Raw genomic sequence first — 15,287 nt, 5'->3', positions numbered from 1 at the left:
GAGTGAGATAAAGTGTACCTATGACTTCGCTGCTGTAAATCTTAAATAATACCTGTGTAGACAAGAATGATCTAATTGAAAAAATGGTTGTCTGTATTGTTATTGTAACACAACGAATTAACGACATTTTTTCAAAACTCGTTAGAAAAATGTAGAAGCATAATTATAGTTTTTTAAAATTTTTTTATAGTTTGTTTAGTTTGTTTTTTAAGACAACAGCCTTAGTTTTAGCTTAATTCTTCTTTTGGCTACGAGTTGGTCGTAGCTTGCGTAGAGTCAGGAAGTAATTATGGTTTTATTACCATTAAGGCACTAAGACGTAAAGGAATAAAATTGTAAAAGTATATAGGTATACGCTTAGGAAACTGTTGTCGAAAACATATTGTTCAATTTGTTGTACAAAGGAAATAATTCCATGCATGTGACTATTATGGATGTAAGTAAACACACTTACTATTCTTTATTGAACTTTGGAATTATTATTATTCTTTGGTCTGGAATTATTTGTATGTAAACTCAACAAAGTGGAGCGAACATTTGAAGCACAATAATAGGATGAGTCGAAATGTGTATGCAACTCAAAAAAGCTAAGAATTTGATGAATTGGTGAAATTAATTACTACTAATACTAAACAGTTAATAAGCTCTTACACTCACAGATGTTGTAAATCTTCATGATGCTAATGTAAGAGTTAGTAAAGTAACATCAGATGTTTATTTTCGATTTTAGTGAGTTAGGAACTCCTTTAGCTAGCTGTTTTCTAAACGAACAATGATATCCCCAAAAGTCTAGGTTTGGGTGGTAATGTGTTATTTGAGTTTTTTTGTTGCATATATAATCATTCTCTTTTAACTAATTTACTCAATATAATTAAATATACTTTTTCCCTTTATTAAATATTAATGAAATCCAATGTTGAAATCGTGGTTAATATTTATAAGTTTCAGATTATAAAAGCAGAAACGTATAGATAAATGGTTACATTTTATATATATATATATATATATATATATATATATATATCAAAGCATCTTTACTAAGCTACCAAGATAATGTTAAGTGGAACAAGAGTTAACCATCTTATAAATTAAACGTGCATTTTTGGCTTACACAAGTTACCAACAATGTCAAAAGCAACAAAAGATAAAAAAAATTGACATAAGGCATTTTTCAAAACAAAACAGTGCAGTGTAAGTGTTAATTGAACTGTTTACAATAGGATAAACTTGCAATCTCAGCCATAAATATCGGACCCTTACCATCCACTTTAAAAGCGTTAAACATACCAGATAATTGTGGTTAGGATATAATCAAATAAATTATATTCTAGTTCTTATTTTACAATGTGTCGAGTCCACATCTTTCATGATTAAACATTATTTAACCCATATAGCAATATCTTAATTTCAAACAGACTGTAAAGCTATTTCAAAGAAGTGTCTCGCTAGAATTGTGTTGTTCCTCTTATTATTTTTATTTAGTATGTTATTATTACTACTATTATTTCATTCAGTTTTACATGCCTATATGTAAAATAAGAATCATTATTTCTAAGAGGACTTACAAAGAGGTGTTAAGAGATTTACTGTGGTAAATGAGTTTGGTATTTTTGCTGTTATGTTTATTGTAAGAGAAGGTACAACACTGGGGCATTTGATGCAGAAAGCACAGAGTTAGGATAGTCAGAAAGAGATGACCTTAGAAATACCTCGTATAAACCAAACTCAAGGCTCATTATAGACCAAATGTTGACAAATAGGCCTCTCCATTTTCAGGAGAAATGGTTAAAAGATTTTTTCCAGCTTCACTACAACCTATGTTTGAAAAGGATGTTATACTTTTATTGCACAAAAACTTTCAAAAGCAAACATTAACTGCTCATAAAAAAAATGCAGACCTTGTGTTTGTGTCCTCGGGATTTAGAAATTGAAAAAACAAACATTGGATGTTCGCAAAGCATATAGATTGTCAATTGCATAAGGTAGTGGTAACAGCTTATGTTCAGGAGGGAAGAGCATTAGACACCCAGCTATCTAGTGCTTTGACATCAGATTGTAAGTACAGTGCAATTTGGACACAGTAAGAGTCGGATTTTAGAAGTGGTTGACATGTAATGATGACAATACCTGCTTTAAAATTCAAAATGAGATCCTGAGTTTAATAGGCATCTCCATTATGAGAGATGTTGCAAAGCAAATCAGTTCTTTACCTCTGCTGCAATATCCAATTATCATTGATGAAACACAAGATATATCTGGCAATGAACAAGAGTCAATCTCCCTTCGCTATGTGGATCAGGATCTGATGCCAAATAAATAATTTGTAGGTCTGAAAGAAATGTTTTCAACAACAGAAAAAAAAGAATACCCAAGAAATAGAGAGGCCTTCTCAGAATTACATTATAGTATGTTTTCTTTTTAAAGCAAGTGCAGTTATGCTTCTAAATGTTTTTTATTTATTTATTTATTATTGTGGTTATGGTTACTTTATTTGTATACAAAGCAGGAATTTTCATAACAAGGGGATCATTCTTGATATTGCCAAACTGTGCAAATTCAGGTCACAAAATCAATATCTGTGTAATTTGTAGGCAATGGGGAATTAATGCATAGAAACTTCACTTGTTGCAACAGTCAAAATATATAAACGTTAAAAATGTGTAGAAATGAGTTGCTGAGTGTCATTTTCGAGACTAGTGTTTGTTTCAATCATAGGAATACTAGCTTCAATTATCACCTCTTAAAACCTGTTAATTTAATATTTGGTTATTAATTAGATGCTTAATGTATATATATGGCTGAAATAACTTGGCAAAATATTTCGTAATAAAGTTATTCACTACCAAATTTTTTTTTTATTATGTAAATAAATTGCGAATTCCCTGTTATATAAATCGTTTGCTTAATTGGCACTTTGATTGTTTGCTTCTTGTTATACCAAAGCTACAGAAATGGTCTATCTTTGCAGTGCCTACAGCTGGTACCGAAACCCGAATTTTAGCGTTATAAGCCCTCAGAACTTGCCTTTGAGCCACCAAGGGGGACAACACTATGACGTTCACTCTTCAAAATTTCCATAACTACCAAAAGGAAGCGGCAGATCCCACTGTAGTCCACTGAGATAGAAAAAAAAAGTCTGAGAGCCACTGCTTTAGTTTATCAGGTCAAAATTAGGGACGGTTATGCTCAATTAGCCTTTTGTGTGGTTTTACGCGAAAATTCTAAAACAAACCCTTACGGTGTCCTAAGGCTATTCTTTAATACTATTGGTAAGTTTCCCGAAGGTAAAAATGTATATTGAAATATATTCTGTTATACAAGTAAGGAACATACGTTACCGTTCTTTCATTATTTTGATTGTATTTTTAAGTCGTTTCTTTTATTCATTATTTCGACGACATCATGACATTTTCATTTTAAGTTCCAGAAGCATTAACTTTTGAAAGCCACAACAAGTACACTATGATGCATTGAAGGACTTTGTGTTAAAAACGACATACCTGTAGAGTATCATATAGGGTAAAGGAACTCTAAAGTATGCTATTGGGGTTCCATATGGTGAATTTTTGCCTTCCTCCTACATTATTAACAAAGTCATAAGGTACAACAAACAAATAAGTTGATAGCCGAACCTTACGTTCACTTAAAGTTCTTTGTTTTATGGCTTCTTAATGCAAGAGACGACCAACTCTATAATGCTTTCTATTTTGGTGTGTGTCACTTTTTCTCTAATTTGTGCATATGACCTTCTGATCTCTCTTACAGAATGTAACTGCTGCTACTAAATACTACATATTATATCGTTCAGTTATTTTTTGTAGTTACATTATACACGCCAGATTTATGCAAAGGTGTACTAAAGTAACTACATCAAGCTAGAGACCTCTGTCAACAGATATTCCAACTGGTAGCAGTTGTTTTGTAAACCATTTTGTACTCTCTCATTAATTATATAATACTTTGAGTTTTAGCTTGTTTTGAACATTGTAATCACCTTGCTATTACCTCAAACCTGTCAGAAAAGTAATAAAAAGCATGTGAATAAAATTATTCTTCGAACTCTTCGTACTTTATCTACAGTTGACAAACTTTTCTCTAATCTTGTATATGAAATTCTTTCTCAAACTCAAATGTATCAGAGTCGTTACAGTGTCTCATTTCTCTGATTGATTTTATCACGAATAAATCAGATAATTAAGATTTCATCAAAACTCATACTTTGTCCGAAATATGTTGGATAGGTAAAAAAACTGATCATAAAGAAAAAGTATTTATCCCGCAAATTTTCTTGCGTGGCTTTTCACCAGATTTAGGAATGTTAGGTATTCAACAATAATAGGTTCTTATATAGAATCGTCGAGACATGAAACGTGTTATCTATACAAAAAGATACTTCATGTTCAAATCAATATAAAAATGGGTGACAACATTGTACTGCATGAATTAAAATAATCAAGAAGTATTAAACATAAACTTAACAAGTTCAGCAACTCCAGTATGCATATCACCAGAGTGAGTTGTTTATGCTCATACCTCTATATATAATATCATGTTGCCGTGTGTATGTGTTTAAATGCTTCTTTACTACATAAAGTGTTAATTGAAATGAAACTTGTAAAGAACCCAACATAGTGTGAATCAGAACCGATGTCTAACACAGTAGAAAAAACAGAAAATGAAGCCTAAATATTTAGGTTTTTTTTTTTTGGACCTTACTTTCATGACACTGTTATGCAGTATCAGTCTTATTTTGCGAATTAGCGCCTCTATTTTTTTTTACTCCTCGAAATACATTTTTAATTTGGGGAAATTGCATAGAAATAAATAACTCAATGGAGTTCAACTCTACATGTAAGTAATGATCTCAACATTTCCTTCCGAGATAGGTTTTATCAGACATTTTTCTTAAGCATTTAAAAATTGTGCTCCTTTCTAAGATTTCAAACTTTTTTATTTGAAATGAAATCATTATTTTATTGCTGGATAAAGAATGTGGAATTGAAAACTTTGAAATTTTCTGGAAAACTTCTCGTGATTCTAGAATCAAAAGTAAGCAAAGCTGGTAAATGAAATTTTGCAGACCTGTTCTAGATAAAGCAAAGCATTTGCCATTTTCATTCTGGAGAGAAACAATAAACATATTTGATGCATAATGCGTAAACTATATAAACAGAAATTCCTATCACAAGTTTTCTCATGTTTATTTTTCTTTTTAAACATCATAAAGACTTTTCTAATCTATTGGTAACTCCGGTGTTATCTTTTAAGATTTCCGGTAATTTGACCATATTCCTTAGACGTTCTCCGAGATTATAGAAAAAACCTCACTCTGATGTAGTCTTAGTAAATTTTAATGAATGTTGTAGGGAAACGATACTTGCGTTACGAGGAAGCAGGTCGAAGCTATAATAGTGAAATATTGAGCTAATAATGATACATTCTGGGGATATAGACTATTATTTTATTTACCTTTATAGAAATTTCTCGTAATAAACTCCAGTTTGCGTTAACAAAAGTTAAAAATAATAGAGCTATATATTTTTTTAATATACCACCCTTTGTGTTACAGTCAGGGTGGAAATTGTAGTTACTTGGTTGAATAGCCTATAGTAAGTCAATCATTTCGTTTAAAGTAGAATGTGAAGAATGATGAAATATTCTATTGAGGTAAAAGTAGTGTAAATAGATCATATATCAGCTTTATAATTATAAGTTACCGTTTTGTTTTTCATTAGGTACTTAAGTGTTTCCTGAGAAAGGGCACTGTCCTTACTCACAATCCACGATACTGTGCATTGCTTATTATGGCAATTAATTATCCAGTAATTAAAATATAATAACATATATATATCTAAATCAATAGGATGTAGCGAAACATCCATTATGAAACAATACAAACGGTATGAATTACTTCGCGTGTTTCTTTTTTTCTCGGTATCAGTAAATACTTTGAAAAATAGCTATTACTTTATTTTACAGGACTGAGGTGGTGTCATAAGTTAGGTTCAAATCTATAAAAACAAAATTTACTCGTAAATACGAAAGCCTCGAACTTCTTAGGCCAAATTAATAAAAATGAAGTAGTTTTTATCGTTTTATAAGTGAAACAAAGAAGAATATTAAAATATATCGAAACTTTTACGATATGAAAATCCTCTTCAAGAAGAACTTGACTGTTGTTGATGTGTAGTTTATACACTACCATGAGGAATATATCTCCTTAGAAATATTTTTAGTCTATGGAAGAAAAATTTGGTTTAGAGAAAGTTAAATCTTCAGAAATTGAATCATATGAGATGATAGCGCCTCTAACGACAAATGTGCTTTCTTAAATTGCATTTCCCATGTAGAAAAGCATTTCTTTTTCAAAAATAATAACATAAGTTCGGTAATACTTATCGTAGGAATGGGTCAGATGTACAATTGGTGCAAAACAAATTAAAATCTCAAACACACTGCAAAAAACATGTAAACAAAACTTTATAAGCACTTTATACACACTGTTGAGTAGTAAATACGCCAACTGCAGAGTAACAAGCCACCAAAGCACTTGAGAAAGTCGGTAGAGTAAAAACAAATATTTTACAAAACCACAAATTTGTCAATCTATTTGACTGATTAATGTTGTTGGAAAGGCATATCTCTCTTCTGCCTTCACCTTATGCAAATTTAAATGCACGATTGACTTACTCTAGCTTGGCTAAAAGCGTTTTTCTTAGTTTTACTTATAACCTTGGTATAACAGGTAATAAAAATAACAATCTTCGTCCCACCAAACATGCTCGCCCTTTCAGCCATGTGGGCGTTATAATGTGACGGTCAATCCCACTATTCGTTGGTAAAAGAGTAGCCCAAGAGTTGGCGGTGGGTGGTGATGACTAGCTGCCTTCCCTCTAGTCTTACACTGCTAAATTAGGGACGGCTAGTGCAGGTAGCCCTCGTGTAGCTTTATGCGAAATTCAAAAGCAAACAAACAGTACACTAGTAGCCACATTCTACGATTACGAGCACGCTCTGCGAGTCGCCACGTAATAACCCGCCTTCATATCATGTGCGGGTGCACGATTGCTTATGTGCACGCACTACGTGATCAGCCTGCAACTGTATCAGCTAGATAAGAAAACGTTAACTACTATGATCGAACATTTGAAAGCAAAGTTTCAGTTCTATACATCTGACTCGAACGTTCCGTGTTAGACAAAACAATTCTATCATAGCATTCAGTTCCTAAGAGTGAGTCTCCTACGTGAGGATGAACGCGACAACTGCCAAAGTCTGACATGGCTTTGCTCTAGTGCTCTGGACTGAAAACAAGAACGATAAGTTGTATAATTTACCTTTGCATTCTTTTCAAACTTTGTGTCACCTATTGACATCAAGGCTGTACTTGAAACAGTGCGATTTGTAAAATATGCTTTTCGAGGAAACAAAATGAGAGAAAAGGAGAAAATCTTATGTTGATAACCTTGAAAAGTCTTTGTCCCTACGAAGAGATCATTACTGCAAGAATAGAAATAAGGCTAGAAACAGTAATGTCGAATATGCGAAACAAGCCTTAGCCATTAATCGAGCCAAAGAAAAGGCTGTCACTCTGGCTAGATGAAAAAAAAAAGAAGTATAGGTAAAATATCAGCAAAAGCCAGGAAATGTCGAGAGATAGCTCAAAGAAAAACCACGAGAAGGGTAGGCACAGAGCCCAGTAACTTTTGAGACTTAATATCAAGAGTAGAGAAATCTACTATGGCAATCATCTACTGTTAGAAAACTACGTAGAGACAAAGTGCAACAGTGAACTCGAAAAATGATGAATCCTCAACATGTAAGTTTCCAATTAATGCGCTATAAGTTATACAAATTATTTTCCAATTAATGCGCATTAATAAAACACCGGATTTTTTAATGGTGGAAAGTGACGGACTTGGAGAACATTTTCAGGGCGAAAAAACGAAAGCGCTTAAATTAATTTTAAAACTACCCTATGGCATGCTTAATACTACTAATGCTTGGAGACGGCTTGAAATGAAGAAATCTTTAATATATAACAGCAAATGTACAACGTTTCGATTTTTGTCATCAACAGGTCGAAACGTTGTACATTTGCTGTTATGTTAAACTTATATTAAAGTTTTTCTACACTACCCATTTAAGCGTCATCGAATTTGAAATACTTAATACTACATTCATTACTATTGTCCAGGTTTCAGTAAAATATTCGTAGCGGCTTAAAAAACTGTAATCAATAATACTAAGGCTGGAGACACTGTTATAAATATACATATTGTTTATTCTAATGAAACGAAACATTTCCGACTAGTATAATGGCGCTTATGTGGCTTCCCTATTTGTACGATGCTTGTTTGGCTTCGAAGAGCTCATATCGGTAGCAAAAAAATAAGTTAAATTTTAGAGGGTGGATTTTGACTTTCAAGAATCAACTTAAAAATAGTCCCTAAACGTTCACAGGTTTCGATGCTTGAATAGCTTCGAAGAGAAACTTGGCCAATAGCGATTAAAAAACTGATAAAATCTGTCCTTCTCTTTCAAGAATCAACATAAAAATAGTCCTAAGACCTGCGTAGAAATTTTATCAGTAGGTTTGAATAGAATATTCACCGTCATTTTTTTTCTGTATTCTTGTATAACAAGAATAATGTGAATAACAGTAATGGATGAATTTTGCATTTTGTCTAACAATCTGAAAATCAACTTTTTTGCTATTATAAATATTTTAGCAGCCTTAGCCATTGAGTTAGAAGGTATTGAATGTTGTTTCAAGAACAGGTCTGTTTTTAAGCTGGTTTTTGCCTCTATGTTCTATTAAACTTTTCGTAGTTCATGATATGATCTAATTGAATATACTTAATGAAAGAAAATTTCCTTTTTAACGTATTTATATTGAAATATAAATAGATATGTATTTAATTAGGAACTAACAACGATAAATGCTGTTTACACTCGAATACAATTTTGTTTTTACTTAACGAAGCGTTTTTTGTCATTTATTCATAGCAATCAAAGATCGAAAAGATAAATATGATAAAAGCTGGTAAGGGAATTTAACTTCCAAATATTTAGAGTAGAAATTTAAATGTTTGAACTTTAATTTAGCTAACAATTGTCAACGTGCTGACGGTGTTTTACTGTAAATGATATTATTAGCATTTGTTATTTGCAGTGTTACAGAACAGAAATACTGCAAACGATAATAGTGTGCTAATCACAACACATGGTAATTATCTAAGCTATTCAGTTAATACGGAAGCAAAAGTTATTTAAATTCGATGAAAAACATATTCTTTGACACGTATGGCATGTAACAATCCCTAGAAGCCTTCCTTGTGTCAGTTTCTTGGCTTCAAACCACCGCTGCTAACCAACTTTGTGGCCTCACTGTTTTCCAGTTGTTTGTAACAATCCTGGATATTTCGGACTACCAACAGGTGGCTAAAGCTCGTTTTAGATTAGATATTTTTGTGCGCCCTAAGAATGTATACATATATGTAATACAGACACAGAGTAAAACAGAAAACGAAGAAATATGTAGTCTAAATATTTGCAACTAAATAAATACTCACTTATACCTTGCAATAACTTTTTCTTCCTTTTACTGGTTATAAAGCTACTTGTATCTTAAAGTATTAAAGAAAGGAAAATAATGTCACAAGTAGTGTAATCAATGTAAAATTAACTTTGTTGTTTTGTATAACTTTAAACCATTACAGAATGACTATGAGTATGTGCACACAAGTTTCTCTGCAATAAATTGGGAGTTACGTAACGAAGGATGAACAACAAGGCTGTAATAATGGAAGAAGCAGGAAACAATTGAAAGAATGAAAATTAAAAAAAAACATAAGCCTCACAATTTCTCGAAAAGAAACACAAAATGTTTCCTTCAAGAAACTTGACAACTTGACAAGAAGAAGCAGGAAGCAATTGAATGAATGGGAAAAAAAACAAAAAAAAACAATAGGCCTCACAATTTCTCGAAAAGATACACAAAATGTTTCCTTCAAGAAACTTGACTTTGGCTACACAATTTACAGAAAATAAAGTGAATAATAATAATAGACACTATAAACAAACAGAACAAGACTGTCTTTTTCGCAGATTAAAACTAAATTTTACGAACTGTGCGCTAAGAAAATTCACCAATCTGAGAACGATTAATATTCGGTGATTGCTGGGCCAACGATCTCTAAGAGCTAACCTTTCTGGTCAGTGAGACCCAACAAACCAGTTACACCATAAGGACAGTTTGAAATGGCGGTAAATAGAAAAATGTACCATCCCTAAAATATTGGTTTGAAGTAATTAATAGTGAAGTTTCAACAAAAACCAAAGTTTGGAAATATAAATCAATTTTGATAATTTTGCATTTAAGTTATGATCATTAAATTACTGTCTTTCTTTGGTATTTTTGTCATCTGTAGAGAATATTCAAAATAAGCTATTTCAGTGGAACAAAAAAATACCAGAAAAACCTCGAGCCAGGCTTTAAAAAGTTACTAAACTTTATATTTTCAGTTTTCTAAAAGTGAAGAAAGGTTGTGTCTGGTCAAAAGTACAACAGTTTATATATTATTATTTTATTATGTTACACCCTCTACATAAAATAAAAATACATAGCATTTGTCTGCTGATTGTGAAATACTCACTAACGAAATAACAGGGGATATAGGGTACTTACTACCCGCCTCCAAAAGGATAGTTCCAGAGATTGCAAAAAAATATCAGAAGAAATAAAATAATGGAGGTGAATCACTTCAGAAGTTTTGTTTGCAACTTGCATTATATAACAATGTTTCTTTCACATTCTTTTCTCCCCAGCCCTAGTAATTCTCTTTGCGACAGATTCACCTAAAATCAAACGTCGAAACTGTTCATTGGTGTCCTTAGGTAATCTATCCTTCCTTTCCAACTTTAACTACCTTCTTACGACACTGACTATTCTCAATAAATTGAGTAGGTGTTGGAATCTGTTTCCTCTAATTGTTTTATGATTTTTTTTTCTTTTTCGTATTCAAAATCGGATTTAAAACACAGACTGACAACTTATTCGCCCGTTTTGAAAACATCATATAGTAATATTGATGATGCCACTTTAAAATACTCCCAGTGGAAATTATCTGATTATAAAGCGTATATAATTCAGATTGTAATTGAGATACACTGTAATTAAAAAAAAAAGCAATAATAAATCATATTTCGCACACTTTTAAGTAAAGACGTCATTTGAAAAATGTGCAGCAGTGCCATCACATGGTTATAAAATGTTGAAATGAGCGACATTTGTTGGGTGTACCGGTATATATGCAAGAAAAAAAAATGTAAAAGTTTGTAAAGAATCCACTTATTTTTATCGTAAAAGTGGTCGAATTTTTATTCATTTTCAGCCATTTTATTGTTTTTAAACTTTTCAGTGTCAGTGAATTTGTGAATGGAGTTTGAAATAACTATGTTTCCATTGTTACTTTTTTTACGTCTTTTGCTTAATTATACAAACAAAATTTTAAAGGCTTAAAACTGTGACATGATCGGAAGTGAAATGTTCCTTCAATTTATATTTTCTCTTTGAGTATAGAATTATTTTTCAACTTTCTAACTTTCGTGATATAAATTTTGTTCGGAAAAAGTATAAATGGGTGAAATGTTTTATATTCTGCCATCATATATTCATGTTCAGAATTTCATATTTCATTTTTATTCGTGATCTCGCGTTATTTCGCTTGCTTTCAGATCTGACAGTATCGTTTTCATGTTTCGAGATTTATGTGTTTTGTTTTAATGTTAAGTTACACAATGTGCTATCTGCGCTATTTCGTCCACAGCGAGGAATCGAACCTCCGATGTTAGCTTCGTAAGTACTATCCACTGGGAGACGTTTCAATATGTAACATGTATTGTTATTAAACGATTAAAACCCAAAACGAATTTACAAACAATTAATTCCGAATACCATTAAGGCTTTATTAATAATTTGATACAAATAAACCTTGAGTATTGATGGCAAGCTTACCTAAATAATAACCAATATTCTAAAAATATTTGTCGACAGTTACTGCTAATAACAACTATGCAAGCGTTTGAAATACTTGTATATATGTGTGAGGAAAATATATTCGAAAATGAGCACCAAAATCGCTTTTAACTTTCGCGGTAGAAGAACATGGTTCTGTACGTTATTATGTCTTTTGATAAAAAATATGATAAAAAAGTATTGATATATTCATGTTCTAAAGTATAAAAAAGTTCTCTGTTGAAAACATGACATTGTTACCTTCTCTTGCTAGATTTGTGTTAATACTTGATGTACTTTTAGTTTAACTTTCATATTAAAACTTTAAAATATTAAGGCATAATCAAAGTAGTACTACTCAAAAATATTTAGCAACGATTTATAATTAGTTTCGTTGGGCTATTGTATAAAAGGAGTGGCGTACTATTCCACTAACACTTGCTATAGAGTGTTAATAACAGTCAATGTACCTAGAGACGTATTGGTCTCAATTTTTCTCCAAAAGCAATTTTGATAAATGAAAGAATTAAAAACTAAGTCCGATTAATAAGCGAATAGCAGCGGTATATAGAACTGAAGAAACAACAACTTTGACCAGTGATTCTTTTCTTGCTTTTACAAAATTTTCAAATCATCTTACAAAAGCATTTAAACTACTGATTAAAAATGTATTAACTTTTTTTTTACTTATTTGTTAATTTCTTTTCAACACCAAAACGTGAACTGAAAATTTAAAATATGATGTAGACGTCTAATCTATTATTTGATTCGCTACATCTGTCGAATCATCACATGTAAATCAAACAAATAACTTTTTATTTACACCTAATACAGAAAATAAAAACACATGGTGTTTATATGTTGATTCTGCAATATTCACTAATTAATAACGTGGGGATGGGATGGGGTAGTTGCCCCTGACTCCGAAAAGATAGTTCCAGAGATTGTACAAAAATTATCAAAAGAAATAAGATAATAGAGAGGAGTCACTAGTCGGAAGTTTTGTCTGCGTTATCTATAACAACGCTTCTTTCTCGTTACTTGCTCCCCACTACTTGTAGTTCTCGTTGCACGCATTCGGCTAACACCAAACATTAAAGTTGTCTTTTGGTATCTTTCGGTAATCTATACTTCCTCCCCAACGTTAATTTCCTTGTTACGCCACTGTCATTTCTCAGTAAATTGAGTCGTATTGAAATCTGCTTCCTTTATAGTTGCACCATAATATTCATAATTAATGATGTCAGAAAATTAAAACGATGTACAAAAAATAAATATAAAAATAACAATAGCATAGAGCTATCAAAATGCTGTTGTAAAGTTTCATTGGACAGAATTAATGAATTACACCGTTCTATGACTCACAGAAAAAGTCAAACTTCGTAATCCTTTAAAGAAACGTATTGTTTTAATAAAGTTATGCAAAGTTACTTTATTAAAATAAAATAACATTAGTTGTTAGAAAATTATTATTGTAACAACATTGTTCTTACTAACAATAAAATTAACTTAATGTACAATAATAATGCAATAATATCCTGTCAAATGTTATGAATAAAATGTATGTCTTGAAAGTGACCATTAACTTTATATAGATATCTTCTAATAAAAGTCCCCTAATATTTATATTATGTCACAATAATGTGCTCTGGGCATACGATCCGAGCGACTATAAAAAAGACCAAATCAATACAAATATCTAAGAACAAACTTGTGCAGTAAACAAAGAAGTAGATATCGAAAGAAGAAAAATCTCTTTGGTTAGAACTAAATTCCAGGTGATGCATGTAGTTCTAGCTGACGTTTTATTTAGAATCCTGTAAAAGGCATGTCTTTACGAAGGCCACAAGGTCGTCGAAACATCTGACTGTTGTAGCGAAACCATTTATTTACCACTACAAAAAGTATGAATCAATTAAACGTTTCAAATTATTACTCAAACTAGTGTCTTTATAATTATGACTATCAATTATAAAAGAAAATAAACGTTAAGAATGTATACACACTAATGGACATCACAAGTACAAACAACATTATTTATATAAAAGTTAGAAAGACAACCCAAGCAATCAAACAAAAAAAGACAATTTTGAATTTTCCTAATTTATTCAGGTTTAAAAATGAAAAATAATAATAGCACTTTCGCAGTGTTATTCGGCTACTCCTAAGTTTCTTAAATCTGCAAATTAATTACTAGTAAAACCTAGTATTAAGTTTTTATAACTGCATAAAAGTGACATAATTTAAATTTTGTATCTTCAATCAAAACTTAAAAAATTAAAATAATTGACTGGATAAAAATCTAAATACAATAACATAAAACAAGCATTTTTCTAAACGAAATCTCATCTAATTAACAATTGAATCTGTAAATAAAACCTAGGCCATATTCCAATGTCATTTTTAAATAATCAGAATGAGAAATACAAAAAATAGGGTTCTCTTAACTCACCATAAGATTTTGTGTTACAGTTATAAAATAGTTTGAGCAAGGAACACAGTTTTTTTCTAACATCGTATTTGTGTAAATTCCTATGGATTCTAAACTTTTCTGTTTATATAACTGAGAAACTATGAAAAAAAGTCTTCAAGAAAAACTTTTAAATTATCAAAACATATTCAATTTTTGCGTTGGAAAACAGAAGAACATAATTTGCCTTACCCCATTTCGAACCAATGAGAACTGGACATCCACCGTGACGTGTTAATAGATCTGGGTCTCCATTCTTGTACAAGTTCCACCAGAAAACAGCAGCTCCCTAAATGCAACAAAAAGGCGGTTCGGATAAAAGTTTGGTATGTAAGGAAACTACATGAATCATATGATTTTACTACAAGTTTTATGTTATGCATTAAATAGATGGGTAGAAAAGACAAGCTGCACCGAGGCAATCTGAACATTCTCATAACTTTGAAGTACCTTAGCTATTATAAACCCAATTAATCGGTTGTTTAGAACTTTATCCAATGGACTTTTGCATAAGTTTTGGCCAGAAGTATGTTTTCTTATCTGATGAAGTTTGACTTACGGCTAAATATTTTATATTTAAAGTATAAAAACTGCTTCAAACAAAATTTTTGTAAGAGGAAATAAAATTTAAACTATAGAAATTATTAACGAAGTAAAATATGAACCCTTACAGAACATATCAAATATATATATATATATATATATATATATATATATATATATATATATATACTACTATATATATATATATATAATAATAAATAAACTAACTTTAATTTACTTATTACTTTATTTATT

At 31.1% G+C, this 15,287-nt stretch overlaps 1 protein-coding gene across 2 annotated transcripts in view; it reads right to left on the bottom strand.

Annotated features, from left to right (window-relative positions):
• Positions 1 to 2,884: 2,884 nt before the first annotated feature.
• LOC106458010 (prolyl 4-hydroxylase subunit alpha-2-like) overlaps positions 2,885 to 15,287 on the bottom strand; it is a 59,716-nt gene continuing 47,313 nt past the window's right edge. The window contains exons 14-15 of one of the 2 annotated variants that reach the window (XM_022384130.1): positions 14,682 to 14,778; positions 2,885 to 3,116 (exon numbers count right to left, since the gene is read on the bottom strand). In XM_022384130.1, coding sequence (XP_022239838.1) covers positions 3,004 to 3,116; positions 14,682 to 14,778 — 210 coding nt within the window. In that variant the 3' untranslated portion in view covers positions 2,885 to 3,003. Of the gene's footprint in view, positions 3,117 to 12,778; positions 13,915 to 14,681; positions 14,779 to 15,287 lie in introns of those variants that run through there. The other variant, XM_013917460.2, reaches the window with a different exon arrangement.

This window comes from Limulus polyphemus, unplaced genomic scaffold (assembly GCF_000517525.1).
Source record: "Limulus polyphemus unplaced genomic scaffold, Limulus_polyphemus-2.1.2 Scaffold404, whole genome shotgun sequence".
Classification (NCBI taxonomy): domain Eukaryota; kingdom Metazoa; phylum Arthropoda; class Merostomata; order Xiphosura; family Limulidae; genus Limulus; species Limulus polyphemus.
The sequence above is the reverse complement of the archived record's forward strand: the minus strand, read 5'-3'. Positions and strand labels throughout refer to the sequence as shown.